The following is a 13,647-nucleotide window of genomic DNA, read 5'->3' as shown; positions in this document are numbered from 1 at the left end:
CAGAAATATTAATGCACAATTAGGGAGGACACCCCAAAAACACTGAGGAGTGCTAAAAATTATTGAGTAGATACTGCTGACAGATATGACTTTTGACAGCCAGAAATATTAATGCACAATTATGGGGGACACCCCAAAAACACTGAGGTGTGCTACAAATTATTGAGTAGATACTGCTGACAGATATGACTTTTGACAGCCAGAAATATTAATGCACAATTAGGGAGGACACCCCAAAAACACTGAGGAGTGCTAAAAATTATTGAGTAGATACTGCTGACAGATATGACTTTTGACAGCCAGAAATATTAATGCACAATTATGGGGGACACCCCAAAAACACTGAGGTGTGCAACAAATTATTGAGTAGATACTGCTGACAGATATGACTTTTGACAGCCAGAAATATTAATGCACAATTAGGGAGGACACCCCAAAAACACTGAGGAGTGCTAAAAATTATTGAGTAGATACTGCTGACAGATATGACTTTTGACAGCCAGAAATATTAATGCACAATTAGGGAGGACACCCCAAAAACACTGAGGAGTGCTAAAAATTATTGAGTAGATACTGCTGACAGATATGACTTTTGACAGCCAGAAATATTAATGCACAATTATGGGGGACACCCCAAAAACACTGAGGTGTGCTACAAATTATTGAGTAGATACTGCTGACAGATATGACTTTTGACAGCCAGAAATATTAATGCACAATTAGGGAGGACACCCCAAAAACACTGAGGAGTGCTAAAAATTATTGAGTAGATACTGCTGACAGATATGACTTTTGACAGCCAGAAATATTAATGCACAATTATGGGGGACACCCCAAAAACACTGAGGTGTGCAACAAATTATTGAGTAGATACTGCTGACAGATATGACTTTTGACAGCCAGAAATATTAATGCACAATTAGGGAGGACACCCCAAAAACACTGAGGAGTGCTAAAAATTATTGAGTAGATACTGCTGACAGATATGACTTTTGACAGCCAGAAATATTAATGCACAATTAGGGAGGACACCCCAAAAACACTGAGGAGTGCTAAAAATTATTGAGTAGATACTGCTGACAGATATGACTTTTGACAGCCAGAAATATTAATGCACAATTAGGGAGGACACCCCAAAAACACTGAGGAGTGCTACAAATTATTGAGTAGATACTGCTGACAGATATGACTTTTGACAGCCAGAAATATTAATGCACAATTATGGGGGACACCCCAAAAGCGCTGGGGAGTGCCAAATATGAAGAAAAAATAATAAACCTCTATCCTCCTCTCTGCACTAGCGATTTTGGTTAGAGCAATTGCAAGAACAATATGGTATTCTCTGTCCCTGCTCTAATTAGCCTATGACTACACCCTGCTCTCTCCCTCTGTCAAATGGCGATGGATTGCTGTGGAGGCGTGTATTTATAAAGTTGAAGTATCGCGAGAACCGAGTCCCGAGATCCGACGACGTCACAATGACGTTCGGCCTCGATTTGGATTCGGAATGGGCGGGAGAGTACCGAGCTGCTCAGCTCGGTACTCGGATACCCAAAGTTCGGGTGGGTTCGGTTCTCGGAGAACCGGACCCGCCCATCTCTACTCCAGATGCACCCATGCTATATTCCTGTCAGGAACATAAGTGACCGCAACTCGTATGGGACACCAAATAGTAAAATTTGATGTTCACAAAGACTCTGTCTCCCCCATTCCCTGGGTTTCTTGAGTATTGTCTTAGAAAGTCTAGGGGCTTACCCTGCCAGACAAACTTTAGGAAGGAGGAATGCACTTCCCGGATTACAGAGTCTGGTATTTTCACCAGGAGGGTCTGGAAGAGGTATAAGAGTTTGTAGATCAGGATCATCTTAACAGTGATGATGCTCCCCCGCCACAATATGATACAGCTCCACAACACCTCAAGGTTCTGTTTGATTCTGGCCTGGTGGTGGGAGAAATTTTCCCGGTATAGCTTGTCATTGGAAGAGGTGATACTTGATCTTGCGTGACTGCCAATGCAGGGCAAAATTAGTTTGTAGGCTTAGCATTGAGGGGGGAAGGAGGCATGGAGGAGCATGGTCTCTGAAATATAGAAGTTAATTTTGCAGCCTGACAGATAGCCATGTTCATCCATGAGTCTGTATAGGGCAGACAAGGAGCCTCTTTGTAAGGGAGAGGAGGACATCATCAGCAAAGAGGAAAATCTTAAAATCTTGGGGCCCCAACTCTATACTCGTTATCGTAGCCGTCTGCCTGATCATTGCCGCCAGTGGCTCTATAACTAGCGCAAAAACTAGAGGCGATAGGATGCAACCCTGCATCATCCCGTTTGAAAGGGAGAGCGTGTCAGATAAGGAACCGTTAACCAAACCTCTGACTGATGGGCAGCTGTACAGTGCAGACACACCCGTCAGGAATTCAGCCGAGAAGCCACATTCCTACAAAGCACGAAACATAAAGTCCCATGAAATCTGGTCGAATGCCTTCTCGGCATCCAGGTAGAGCAACATTGTTGGGAGATGTCTATGGTTGATGATTTGAACTAGATCTATCGCTCAACGGTTATTATGCCTGGTCTGGCGGCCTAGAACATTCTGTATTTTTATCCCTACTACATGTAATCTCTATTAGCACTGTAGCATTTTTTTTTAGTATTCTACTTGTTTCTTCAGTTCATGTATGTACTTCATAATGCCCACCATGTGGGCAGCACGGTGGCGTAGTGGTAGCACTTCTGCCTCACAGCACTGGGGTCATGAGTTCAATTCCCAACCATGGCCTTATCTGTGTGGAGTTTGTATGTTCTCCCTGTGTATGCATGGGTTTCCTCCAGGTACCTCAGTTTCCTCCCACACTCCAAAAACATACTAGTAGGTTAATTGGCTACTATCAAAATTGACCCTAGTCTCTACCTGTCTGTGTGTGAGTGTGTGTCTATATTAGGGAATTTAGACTGTAAGCTCCAATGGGGCAGGGACAGATGTGAATGAGTTCTCTGTACAGCGCTGCAGAATCAGTGGTGCTATATAAATAAATGATGATGATAATGGGTCTCTAAAAAGATGTAATGGAACATTCACTAAATGTGTTTTATATTTCAGTAAAAAGACAGAACTTAATATGTTTGCTATTGTATGTATAATTGTGTTCGGTATCTGATTGCCAGCAATAGTTTAAAATGCTTTCCCTGCTCTCATTTACGTCTGTATTTTGAGATGCACATATATTAACATACATCAAGCAAACAGAGAGCACACAAGGGCTTCTGGAGTAAAGATATAGCAGGCATCATCAGCAAATCGTAAACCTGCACCTATCATATGGAAACACAAGGATTACTCAAAATAGCATGCATCTTAAAGGGGCTTGGTTAACTGGGTACTGCTCAGTGTTACTGCACCACACTTGCACGGCAACACCCCCCTCTCAAAGCGCAAGGTGTTGTAAGTTCAACTCAAAATGCGTGCACAAATTGTGCCAGTGCAACAAATTTTACACAAAACTCACAAATCCACTTATGTGCAACTCTTCATGAGGCCCTTTGAGTTCTGACAATAAATTTTTGGATTTGACTTTCTGTACCAAAACTAAATTCAGTCTTTCCTATATCCCTACCCATCATCAGGTTTCCTAAGTGTATATTGAGTTATATGCAAACTACCAATCGCCAGCAGTTGTCCAACTAAAACTCTCATGAAGCTCTACCTCTACCTCACACACACACACACACACACACACACACACACACACACACACACACACACACAGTTGTTTGTTACTGTCAAAAGTAATATTTACATCATTGATGCACTCAAAATAGTACACAATAAATGTTTAGTTTGTGGTTTTCTTGTCTTTCAGTGGAACATGATAAAGAGTTTTTTCATCGGAGACGTCACCATCGGGAGTTCCGGTTTGACCTCGCCAAAATTCCTGAGGGCGAAGCTGTAACTGCAGCAGAATTCAGGATATATAAAGATTATATTCGAGAAAGGTTTGATAATGAAACTTTCCAGATCAGTATTTACCAAGTCCTGCAAGAACATCAAGGAAGGTGAGTTAACTAACTGGATATACAACAGCCCACCTGAGATAACAACTAGAGATGCAGATGGCATGCATTTTTACATGCTTTAAATAATGTTCCTATCCTAGATATATTAATCACCAACTTCTCCCACAGTAACAGTGGCGCACACAGGGGGGGGTTTCTGAGTCTCCAGAAACCCCCCCCCTGCGCTAACTAAGTGGCAACCATAGCGGCACTGTCCTATACAGCAGCCGCGGCGCTGTCAAAGAAGCGTTTGCAGCGGTGCTGTATAGGACAGCGCTGCCGAAACTGAGCTTCTTTGACAGCACCGCGGCTGCTGTATAGGACAGCGCTGCCGAAACAGAGCTGCGCATGCGCAGCAGCTCTCTCTCGTGTTTTTTTTGGGGGGGGGGGGGGGGGGGTCAGGGGGAAACCCCCCCCCCTGACAATCCTGTGTGCGCCCCTGAGTAGGCAGTCAGTACATTAAATACAAAACATAAAGATTACATAATTTTCTACATAACATAGAGAGACACATAGAAATGAGAACCCTTCTAAAAGGAACTTGACTTCTAAAGAAGAAAGGGAAAGAACCAAATGACAAGGGAAGCTATAGCGTGACATAAAGCTGACCTAACATATGATATGCACTTAAAGCACAGAGCAAAACACCTTGGTCTTGACATAGATGGTCTACCCAGGCAACATCAAGGTTCACAACCAGGGCCTCATTCATTAAGGAAAGTACTAATCTTCTTTTACTTTTTCTCCTGGACAAAACCATGTTACAATGCAAGGGGTGCATATTAGTTTATTGTTTTGCACATAAGGAAAATACTGGCTTTTTTTTCTAGATCAACCTTAAATTTCAGTGTACAAATAAGCTATCAGGTATTTGTGTGTTACATGAAAAAACAGCCAGTATTTTCCTTTTCCTTATGTGCAAAATAATAAACTCATTTGCACCCCTTGAATAGCAAAATGGTTTTGTCCAGCAAACTTAAGTAAGAAAACTTACTCAGTTTGTTGCTTAACTTTCCTTAATGAATCGGGCCCCCACTCTCCGCTTGCAGGAGTTGCCTCTACAAACTAGTGTGGGCAACGGTGGGAAAATCTTAAGTGAGGCTCCTATACCTTTATTAGCTATCCATTCATTAAATTAAGCTTTTCAGTTTTTTTCCCTAAAATACTGCTTCTCTTAATTTAAGGTCTTAATTAATCATTAGAGTGAGGGAATATTGGTATTTTTTTTTCATGTGGAATTTTTGTGTGTTTGAAGATTTGATTTGCATTAGGCAGAATGCTGGTAAAATGCTGTTATCCATCGAACTGCATCCTATAAAGAGTATAAGATGAGATCTAATCTCCGCCAGCTGGTGTAAGAAATCATGTCATGGAGACTTCAAATCTGCCCATTTCACTAGGAAGTGGGCAGGTGCTGGAGAATTGTCAGCTGTCCCGGGAGTCCGGGAGACCAACTTGGAATTCAGGAGTTTCCCGGGCATTCCGGGAGAGTTGACAAGTATGATATATAAACGTCTGAGAGAGCAGACTGATCTGGTGGTTACAGAACTGTACATCTGCTGTTGTTTCCCCAGATTCTAGTAAAAATGAAACAAATGATGATCACGCTGTCATTTCTAGCCAAGCTGAATAAACCTTTAACTTAATTTATTTTCAATTCACATTTTAAGTATAGCCACATCAGTCTGATAGACATAATGAAAAAGCATTTAATGCTATAAAGTAGAGTTTAGGTAAGGACACTCTGCCTCTATACAGGAATAAAGTAGAACACTGTCACTATACATAATGTATCTCTGGCATAAATATAGCTGATCTGGTATAATATGTATGCTTTAAAGGGAATTTCTTAGCCCCCCTCTTCTTAATTTTCTAACCCACCCCTTCATTATTATATAGCCCATAACCTCACTCTTTAATATGGGGACTATTAACTACTAACCTACTAAACTTCTTACTCTGTCCCTAAAAGACTTTGTAGCTTTTATAATAATGTTCTATTTTTTTACAATGACTATTTAAAAAAAAATGAAAGTGACACCAGTCACCTAAACACAGTGGAGGCAGCCATTTTGTGCTGAATCAAATGTCACCCTATCTATTCACTAGGGACATCATTGAGGCATTATGCACTGAATGTAGATTACAATTGTAACACCCTCGCCTACATAGTAGAAAAAGTATTTTTGTGAGCTGAACCAATTTTCAAAGTAAATCATGCCACAGTAATATCTCAGTGTCAGTTCAGACAACAAAATGGCTGCCTCCATTATGTGTGGGCACCTGGTATACTTTTAGGCCCTGGTTATCTGCCCAAAGATGTATCCTTTTATTGTGCAATAACCTATCCACCCTGTTCTGCAAGAGAAAAGTACACATCTTTACAACACTTTTCAAAGCCCTTCACCAATTATATTACAGTGTCAAGATGCTTAGCATTGCACGCCATCTCAAACGACCATGTTTTATGACTCCCAGTGAGGGCTAATCTACATAAAGAATTTCAATAAATATCTTGACATTCTCTGCTGTTCCCTCCATCTTGTAGCCAAGAGTCCTGGACACACCTTTTATGAGCTGCATTTATAGGTCTCTTCAGGGCAGTGTGGAGGTCATTATACACTCATTGTTTTACTCCTGACATTATTTTAAAGGCCAGAAACTCAGTAGAGAACAGCAAACTATTTTCTGTAATCTGCACATAATTGACTCAATAAACAAGCATTTTAAACTTTATATCATTCTGCAATGGGACTTTCAAAGCTGTGGAGAGTTAAGTGCAGAATCAACTTCCACATGGTGGAATTCACTAAAATGTATGAAACGTGCATCTGAAATACAAAAGTGAACAACTATTTATTATGGTTGTTTTTTATATATAAAAATGGACCTGTCACACATAGTGGAGGCCATTAAATAGCTCACTGTGTATGCCCTTCGTTCTACACCATATCTTTAATGACATAACCAACTTATATAAAATAAAGACACGGAGACTTGAGTAAAGTGGCACTAAAAATATTTTATTATAACCTAATTAAACCTGGTGACGGAAAAAGGGCACTGAAGATCAGCTCCAGCGATACCCAAACAAGCGTGGACATGGCAATATAGCCTTAAGTCCACCCACTTCTCTCATAACCCCACTGCTTGGCCGGCCCTAACCTGGCGTCAGAGTAAACTGCACTCACCTCACTACTCACTCCCCCTCCCTCACTGAGCCGGGCGAGGCCCCTCCCCACGGAAGGGACAAGAGTAACCGATTGCCTTGTAAGGGGACAGATACCTGCGACCAATCACGATAGAGCCATATATATCAGCCGCTGATCGCAGTGCCTTCCTCCCACACCAAAACTATAACCCTACATAACCGGCTTTATGCCAAACCACCGTTAACTTTTAAAGCTTACTTAAAAAATGGCGTGGGTAGGCGGGATTTTGCCAGCCGAGTGACTCAGACCAGGAAATGCATCGCCTATACAAAGCCACAAAACCCTCCCCTCAACATCATTGGCCAGATCTAAACCCCACGTTAACTCCTTCAGGTAAGTGCAAACACGAATACAGCACTGTCACTGTTTAATTTCGTTCATCTATAGGGGACTCTCTTGTACTTACAAAGCACAACCAATGCGTGTCACAAAACACCTTCGTTTTGCACCAGGACCAGGTGCTTCAATGATTCTTACCATTTTTGGATTAAATATAGCTATTCAAATACATATTTTTTTTTAAATAATGTGTCTTTATTTTTTGTACCCTTTTGGTATAATGGGCAGGGGTCTTAGGGAATACCCCTGAAAATGCACCACCCATTTATTCCAAAGAAATACCCTCACTCCACAAATCTTGTTTCTGCACTGCTCCACAAAATATGCCTACTGCATACTTTGCTAGGACTGCCATCACTCCATCCAAGTCATCCTCTACCAATGCAAACTGCAAGTGCTGCTATCTTGCTCCACAAATCTATGTGACCTGATGGAATTATTGATGAATTTGTGTAAAAGGAGGTATGTATGGGTACCAGAGCTGTTCTTACGCTGCAAAACAACCAGTTTGCGCTTTGTAAATTACCTCAAGTGGAGACAGCAATTTTCTGAATATTGGTTCAGCCCACAAAATGGCTGCCTGCACTGTGTGTGGATCCAGGTTCATTTTAAAGAATTATAATACAGTTTTTAAAGTATTCTGTCCCTAACATATAGATTTTATAACAGGGTTTATTAAACCACCAATAATTCTGTTAGGCGGGGAAGTGCAGTGATGATTGACCGTGCAGAGCAGTTGATTGTCATGGAAACCCCCAGAGCAGCTGACCCTATTACTGAACTGTGATGTTACCTCTGTTCAGCTGCTGTAGGGTACGGCCTAGTAATATTCCAGTGCACTACTATAGGAAATAATGAAATTCTACAGTGTTGGCTAACCTGTGACACTACAGGTGTTGTGAAACTACAAGTCCCAGCATACCCTTCCAGCAATAAGCTGGTATATATTGGCAAAGCATGCTGGGACTTGTAGTTTCACAACACCTGGAGTGTCACAGGTTAGCCAACACTGGTGAAGGTGTAGAGTCTACAGCATCACAGTGATAAATATTATTGCTGGTCAATTCAGCAATTTTTAGGGATACACTATATATTTTATAGCTTATACCTAAATGGACCTAAATGAAGTTTGCATATGTGTATAATTTAGTTGATGTTTCTATGTAAAAAATACTGTATATAATTGTTATGCACGCTTTATTGCTATCCAATAACGATTGTGGAATCTCGATTTGTGTTTCCAACGCACAAATATTTATTCTCAAAAAGTAGCAGAATATTTCAAGAGAAATAATAGTAAGTACAGCCGTTACTTATGGCAGGCGCTCTGGATCCAGCGAACAGTCATTCAGTCCTGAAGTCTGTGGACAAGATGTCTGAACACTAGATGAAAAGCTCCTGCTTATATGCAAACAGAAATACAGTGAAACAATGCAGATGGTGTGGTTTGCTTCTATTGGTCCAGGCTTCAGGAAGGTCCAGGGGGTTGCAGATCATAGGCTGGTTCAATATAAGGAATCCAAAGGTGGGGGTCATCTCTCCAGGGATGTGCTATGTTCTTCCCGCCAAAACTCCAATTACAACCAGTCCATTAGCATTTGACAGTCAGCATCATATTAAAGGTTTATTCCCTAACATCAATAACTAGAGTATGCAATGTGCGATCTCTTCGCCAAATGCACCTGACAGCCACTGATGTAAAGGGGATTAATATGATATCAGACATGACACATTTCCTTTAACCTGAACCATATGTATCACTAATATGCATATAGTTTATAATATTACACATAAACACTACTATATTTCGACATAAATAACTATGTGTTGCAGCTACGATTAATGTATTAATGTGTACTATTTACAAATGTGTGTGTTGGTGTGAATGTATACAAAAGTGTAGAAACTGTTATTGCCACGTGTTGCGGCTGGATACGCCCTTCCACACCGTAGCGTGCTCTATGCATAATTTTAGACAAAGACAATCAAGTTTGCTCGACATTAATTGAAATGACTTTATCCAATTTGCTGACTTCGACATTCTGAATAAGTACAGGGGATCAAAAAAAGGTAGAACCAGAGACAGTCAGAATAGAATACAATTAATGTATGAAGAGCAATTATTAAAGTCTGTTATTTATATAATTACCAAAAACTTGAGTTGAAATTATTTGAGACAGAAATCTGGGTGGAGACATGTTTTCATTATCCTGTGCCATACATACTTTTTAAACCTCACTTGGGGGGAAGAAACTCCTCATGCCTTTGGTATGGACTGAAAAGTTCTTCCTTATGTTAACTTGTCTTTTCAAATTACTGCCTTCCTGAACTATAATCCATATATATGAATATATCATATCATTCTGTCCCTACTCTAAGCTGTACATATTCAGCTTTTAAAGTCTTTTCTAATAAGTTAAAAACAAACAAACAACATGGTATGGGATTAATAATATACTCATACTTGCGTAACCCACCCAGAATGTCCGAGAGACTCTCACATTTTGGGTAGTTCTCTGGGACCCCTGGAAATGCAGATCTTTCTCCTAGATTGCTATGAATCGTGTCTTTTTGGTGTGATTACATGATCGCAGCATTTCACTGCAGGGGGACAAAATGTTGCGAAATGCTGCGGCACATCCCCCTAAATTTGTCACTTGACTCTCCCATCTGGGGTCTCCCGGAGGGGACAATTTTACAGTGGGTAAGTATGAATATACTTTATGCAGTGTGAAAGTGAATGTATAGCACATGGGCTATGATAAAAAAAAAAAAAAATACTTAGTGGTCAATGTATTCTGCAATGCACAGTATGGAGAAAACATAAATATGTTGTGCTTGCAATATGGAGGTAAACTGAGTAAAGTGCACATCCAACTGACAATCATATGTAGTCCACAGTCCAGTACAAGAGCACAGTCTCCATAATATACAGCCCGATGCCAGTCTGCAAATTATTTATTCCACCTTATAGAAGCTTCAGCGCGGTATTATAGCCTGAAAATTCCACCTCAACCCTTGTAAATGGAGATCTGTGATGTGGAGAGGACTATTCACTGGGTGGAGGTGGCATGGTGTAAATCCATTTGTCTTATAGTGGGTAGGCGGCCTGTATAGAACATATCTGTTAACTACATACTGCAGGCCTTTCTCTCATACTCTGGCTTCTGCACTGCCTCAGTGATAGAAAAGCTCCACTGCCTAAACAGCTTTCACGTAATTGACAAGACGTTTAGTTTGTTGGACAGATTTAGGTAAAGTTAGGTATATTATTTTGCTCAGCAATACATAGACTTTATTATCCTATATCCAGTAACTTCACCTGCTTTTCAACCTGTGTGTACATGTTATCTAAGCCTAGATGTCTCCATAGGGATTCGGATCTGTTCCTGCTTGACTCAAGGACAATCTGGGCAGCCGAAGAGGGCTGGCTGGTTTTCGATATTACAGCAACCAGTAATCACTGGGTATTGATTCCACAGCAAAACCTTGGCCTGCAGCTGTCTGTGGAGAGCAGTGATGGTAAGTGATACATTGGGAAAGGTTATGAAAGGGCCATTAAATCTAAAATACAAGCTGATCTTTTATGAAAAGACACCTTATAACATTTTCAAAGTACATGTAAATGTTTCCATCTTATATTTTGCATTTAGCTTATTTCAATCTATTGTTCCCTGTTATCAGTCATTTTAGACTCAAAGTGGGTCATTGAAGTGCCCTATGACATAGTTGCCTACTCTCCCGGAATGTCCGGGAGACTCCCGAATTTTTGAGAGTTCTCCCGGACTCCCGAGAGAGCAGGCAAAAATCCCGGAACCAGCATCTCCCCGTCGTTGTAGATGGTGGGGGCGGGGCTAACCGCGGCATAGTGGCCCGCCCCCTGCTACGATTGGCCAGAATTTCCTAAGATTGACAGGGGCGGAGCCTACCGGCGCATCACGTGTGCCCACGCCCCCTCGATGGACCCACTCCCGGACAGCTGGCATCAAAAGTAGGTAAGTATGCCCTATGAGTGCTTTGAACAAAATTCACATCCTTCTGGCAAATATATTTTCTTTTGTAAATGAGGCCATAAAACTGTTTAGTATACAGTACATTTCTAAATGTTATTAGTAGCTGCTTTATAAATCACCTTATGGTTTAGTGGCCCTCTAACAAACTTGTATTAACTAGATTCAAACTGTAAGTATATAAATAGTGCATATATTAGTGGTTGATGTAGACTTGCTATTGTAGAAGCAGATTGGCTACTATATTGCTGTGCTTACTGCAACAATTATTAACAGGTTTAAGGTAATCTTTTATATAAGAATGTACCAGCTGGGCTGTTTGTGATCTTTTCTATGACCCCTGATTATTATATTCCAGTACACTGATGTATGCAGTATTTGCTGCAATGATGGGGGTTCTAGTTAAAAATAAATAAATTGAGCATCACTGTAGTTTTGACATTCGAGTTGAAATACAACTTACTGAATCTCAATATACCTAGCAGTGTGCTGGTAGACAAATAGTCCTTATCATTGTGTATCACTGAGGTAAACTCTGAGAGCAACCAAATTGTGTATATGTGTGTGTGTAATGTACATTCGTATATATATATATATATATATATATATATATATATATACTTGTATTACTTACAGGAAGTTATAATATATCTATGTTTAAGCTCCAGTGTTCCTATTATCAGTAAATCCCTTCCAGATGCCAGGAATTTACGATTTTGTAAACAATTACCATAACAGCATGACAGGGGGCACACTATACAGGATTATGAACTGGTATAAAGCTAGGAGCAGTGGGTTTCTACTAGAGATGGGCGGGTCCGGTTCTCCGAGAACCGAACCCACCCGAACTTTGGGTATCCGAGTACCCAGCTGAGCAGCTCGGTACTCTCACGCCCGTTCCGAATCCAAATCGAGGCCGAACGTCATTGTGACGTCGTCGGATCTCTGGGCTCGGTTCTCACGATACTTCAACTTTATAAATACACGCCTCCACAGCAATCCATCGCCATTTGACAGAGGGAGAGAGCAGGGTGTAGTCATAGGCTAATTAGAGCAGGGACAGAGAATACAATATTGTTCTTGCAATTGCTCTAACCAAAATCGCTAGTGCAGAGAGGAGGATAGAGGTTTATTATTTTTTCTTCATATTTGGCACTCCCCAGCGCTTTTGGGGTGTCCCCCATAATTGTGCATAAATATTTCTGGCTGTCAAAAGTCATATCTGTCAGCAGTATCTACTAAATAATTTTTAGCACTCCTCAGTGCTTTTGGGGTGTCCTCCCTATTTGTGCATTAATATTTCTGGCTGTCAAAAGTCATATCTGTCAGCAGTATCTACTAAATAATTTTTAGCACTCCTCAGTGCTTTTGGGGTGTCCTCCCTAATTGTGCATTAATATTTCTGGCTGTCAAAAGTCATATCTGTCAGCAGTATCTACTAAATAATTTTTAGCACTCCTCAGTGCTTTTGGGGTGTCCTCCCTATTTGTGCATTAATATTTCTGGCTGTCAAAAGTCATATCTGTCAGCAGTATCTACTAAATAATTTTAGCACTCCTCAGTGCTTTTGGGGTGTCCTCCCTAATTGTGCATTAATATTTCTGGCTGTCAAAAGTCATATCTGTCAGCAGTATCTACTAAATAATTTTTAGCACTCCTCAGTGCTTTTGGGGTGTCCTCCCTAATTGTGCATTAATATTTCTGGCTGTCAAAAGTCATATCTGTCAGCAGTATCTACTAAATAATTTTTAGCACTCCTCAGTGCTTTTGGGGTGTCCTCCCTATTTGTGCATTAATATTTCTGGCTGTCAAAAGTCATATCTGTCAGCAGTATCTACTAAATAATTTTTAGCACTCCTCAGTGCTTTTGGGGTGTCCTCCCTAATTGTGCATTAATATTTCTGGCTGTCAAAAGTCATATCTGTCAGCAGTATCTACTAAATAATTTTTAGCACTCCTCAGTGCTTTTGGGGTGTCCTTCCTAATTGTGCATTAATATTTCTGGCTGTCAAAAGTCATATCTGTCAGCAGTATC

The 13,647-nt window shown here is 40.7% G+C and overlaps 1 protein-coding gene across 3 annotated transcripts in view; it reads left to right on the top strand.

Annotated features, from left to right (window-relative positions):
- Positions 1-13,647, top strand: part of BMP7 (bone morphogenetic protein 7) — a 97,383-nt gene that overhangs the window by 53,155 nt on the left and 30,581 nt on the right. For all 3 annotated transcript variants that reach the window (XM_075176487.1, XM_075176486.1, XM_075176485.1), the window contains exons 2-3: positions 3,859-4,051; positions 10,976-11,124. In XM_075176487.1, the coding sequence (XP_075032588.1) occupies positions 3,859-4,051; positions 10,976-11,124 (342 nt within the window). The remainder of the gene's footprint in view (positions 1-3,858; positions 4,052-10,975; positions 11,125-13,647) is intronic.

This window comes from Mixophyes fleayi, chromosome 6, assembly GCF_038048845.1.
Source record: "Mixophyes fleayi isolate aMixFle1 chromosome 6, aMixFle1.hap1, whole genome shotgun sequence".
NCBI classification, from domain to species: domain Eukaryota; kingdom Metazoa; phylum Chordata; class Amphibia; order Anura; family Limnodynastidae; genus Mixophyes; species Mixophyes fleayi.
Note: the sequence above shows the minus strand (reverse complement) of the source record. Positions and strands in the feature narration are given on the sequence as shown.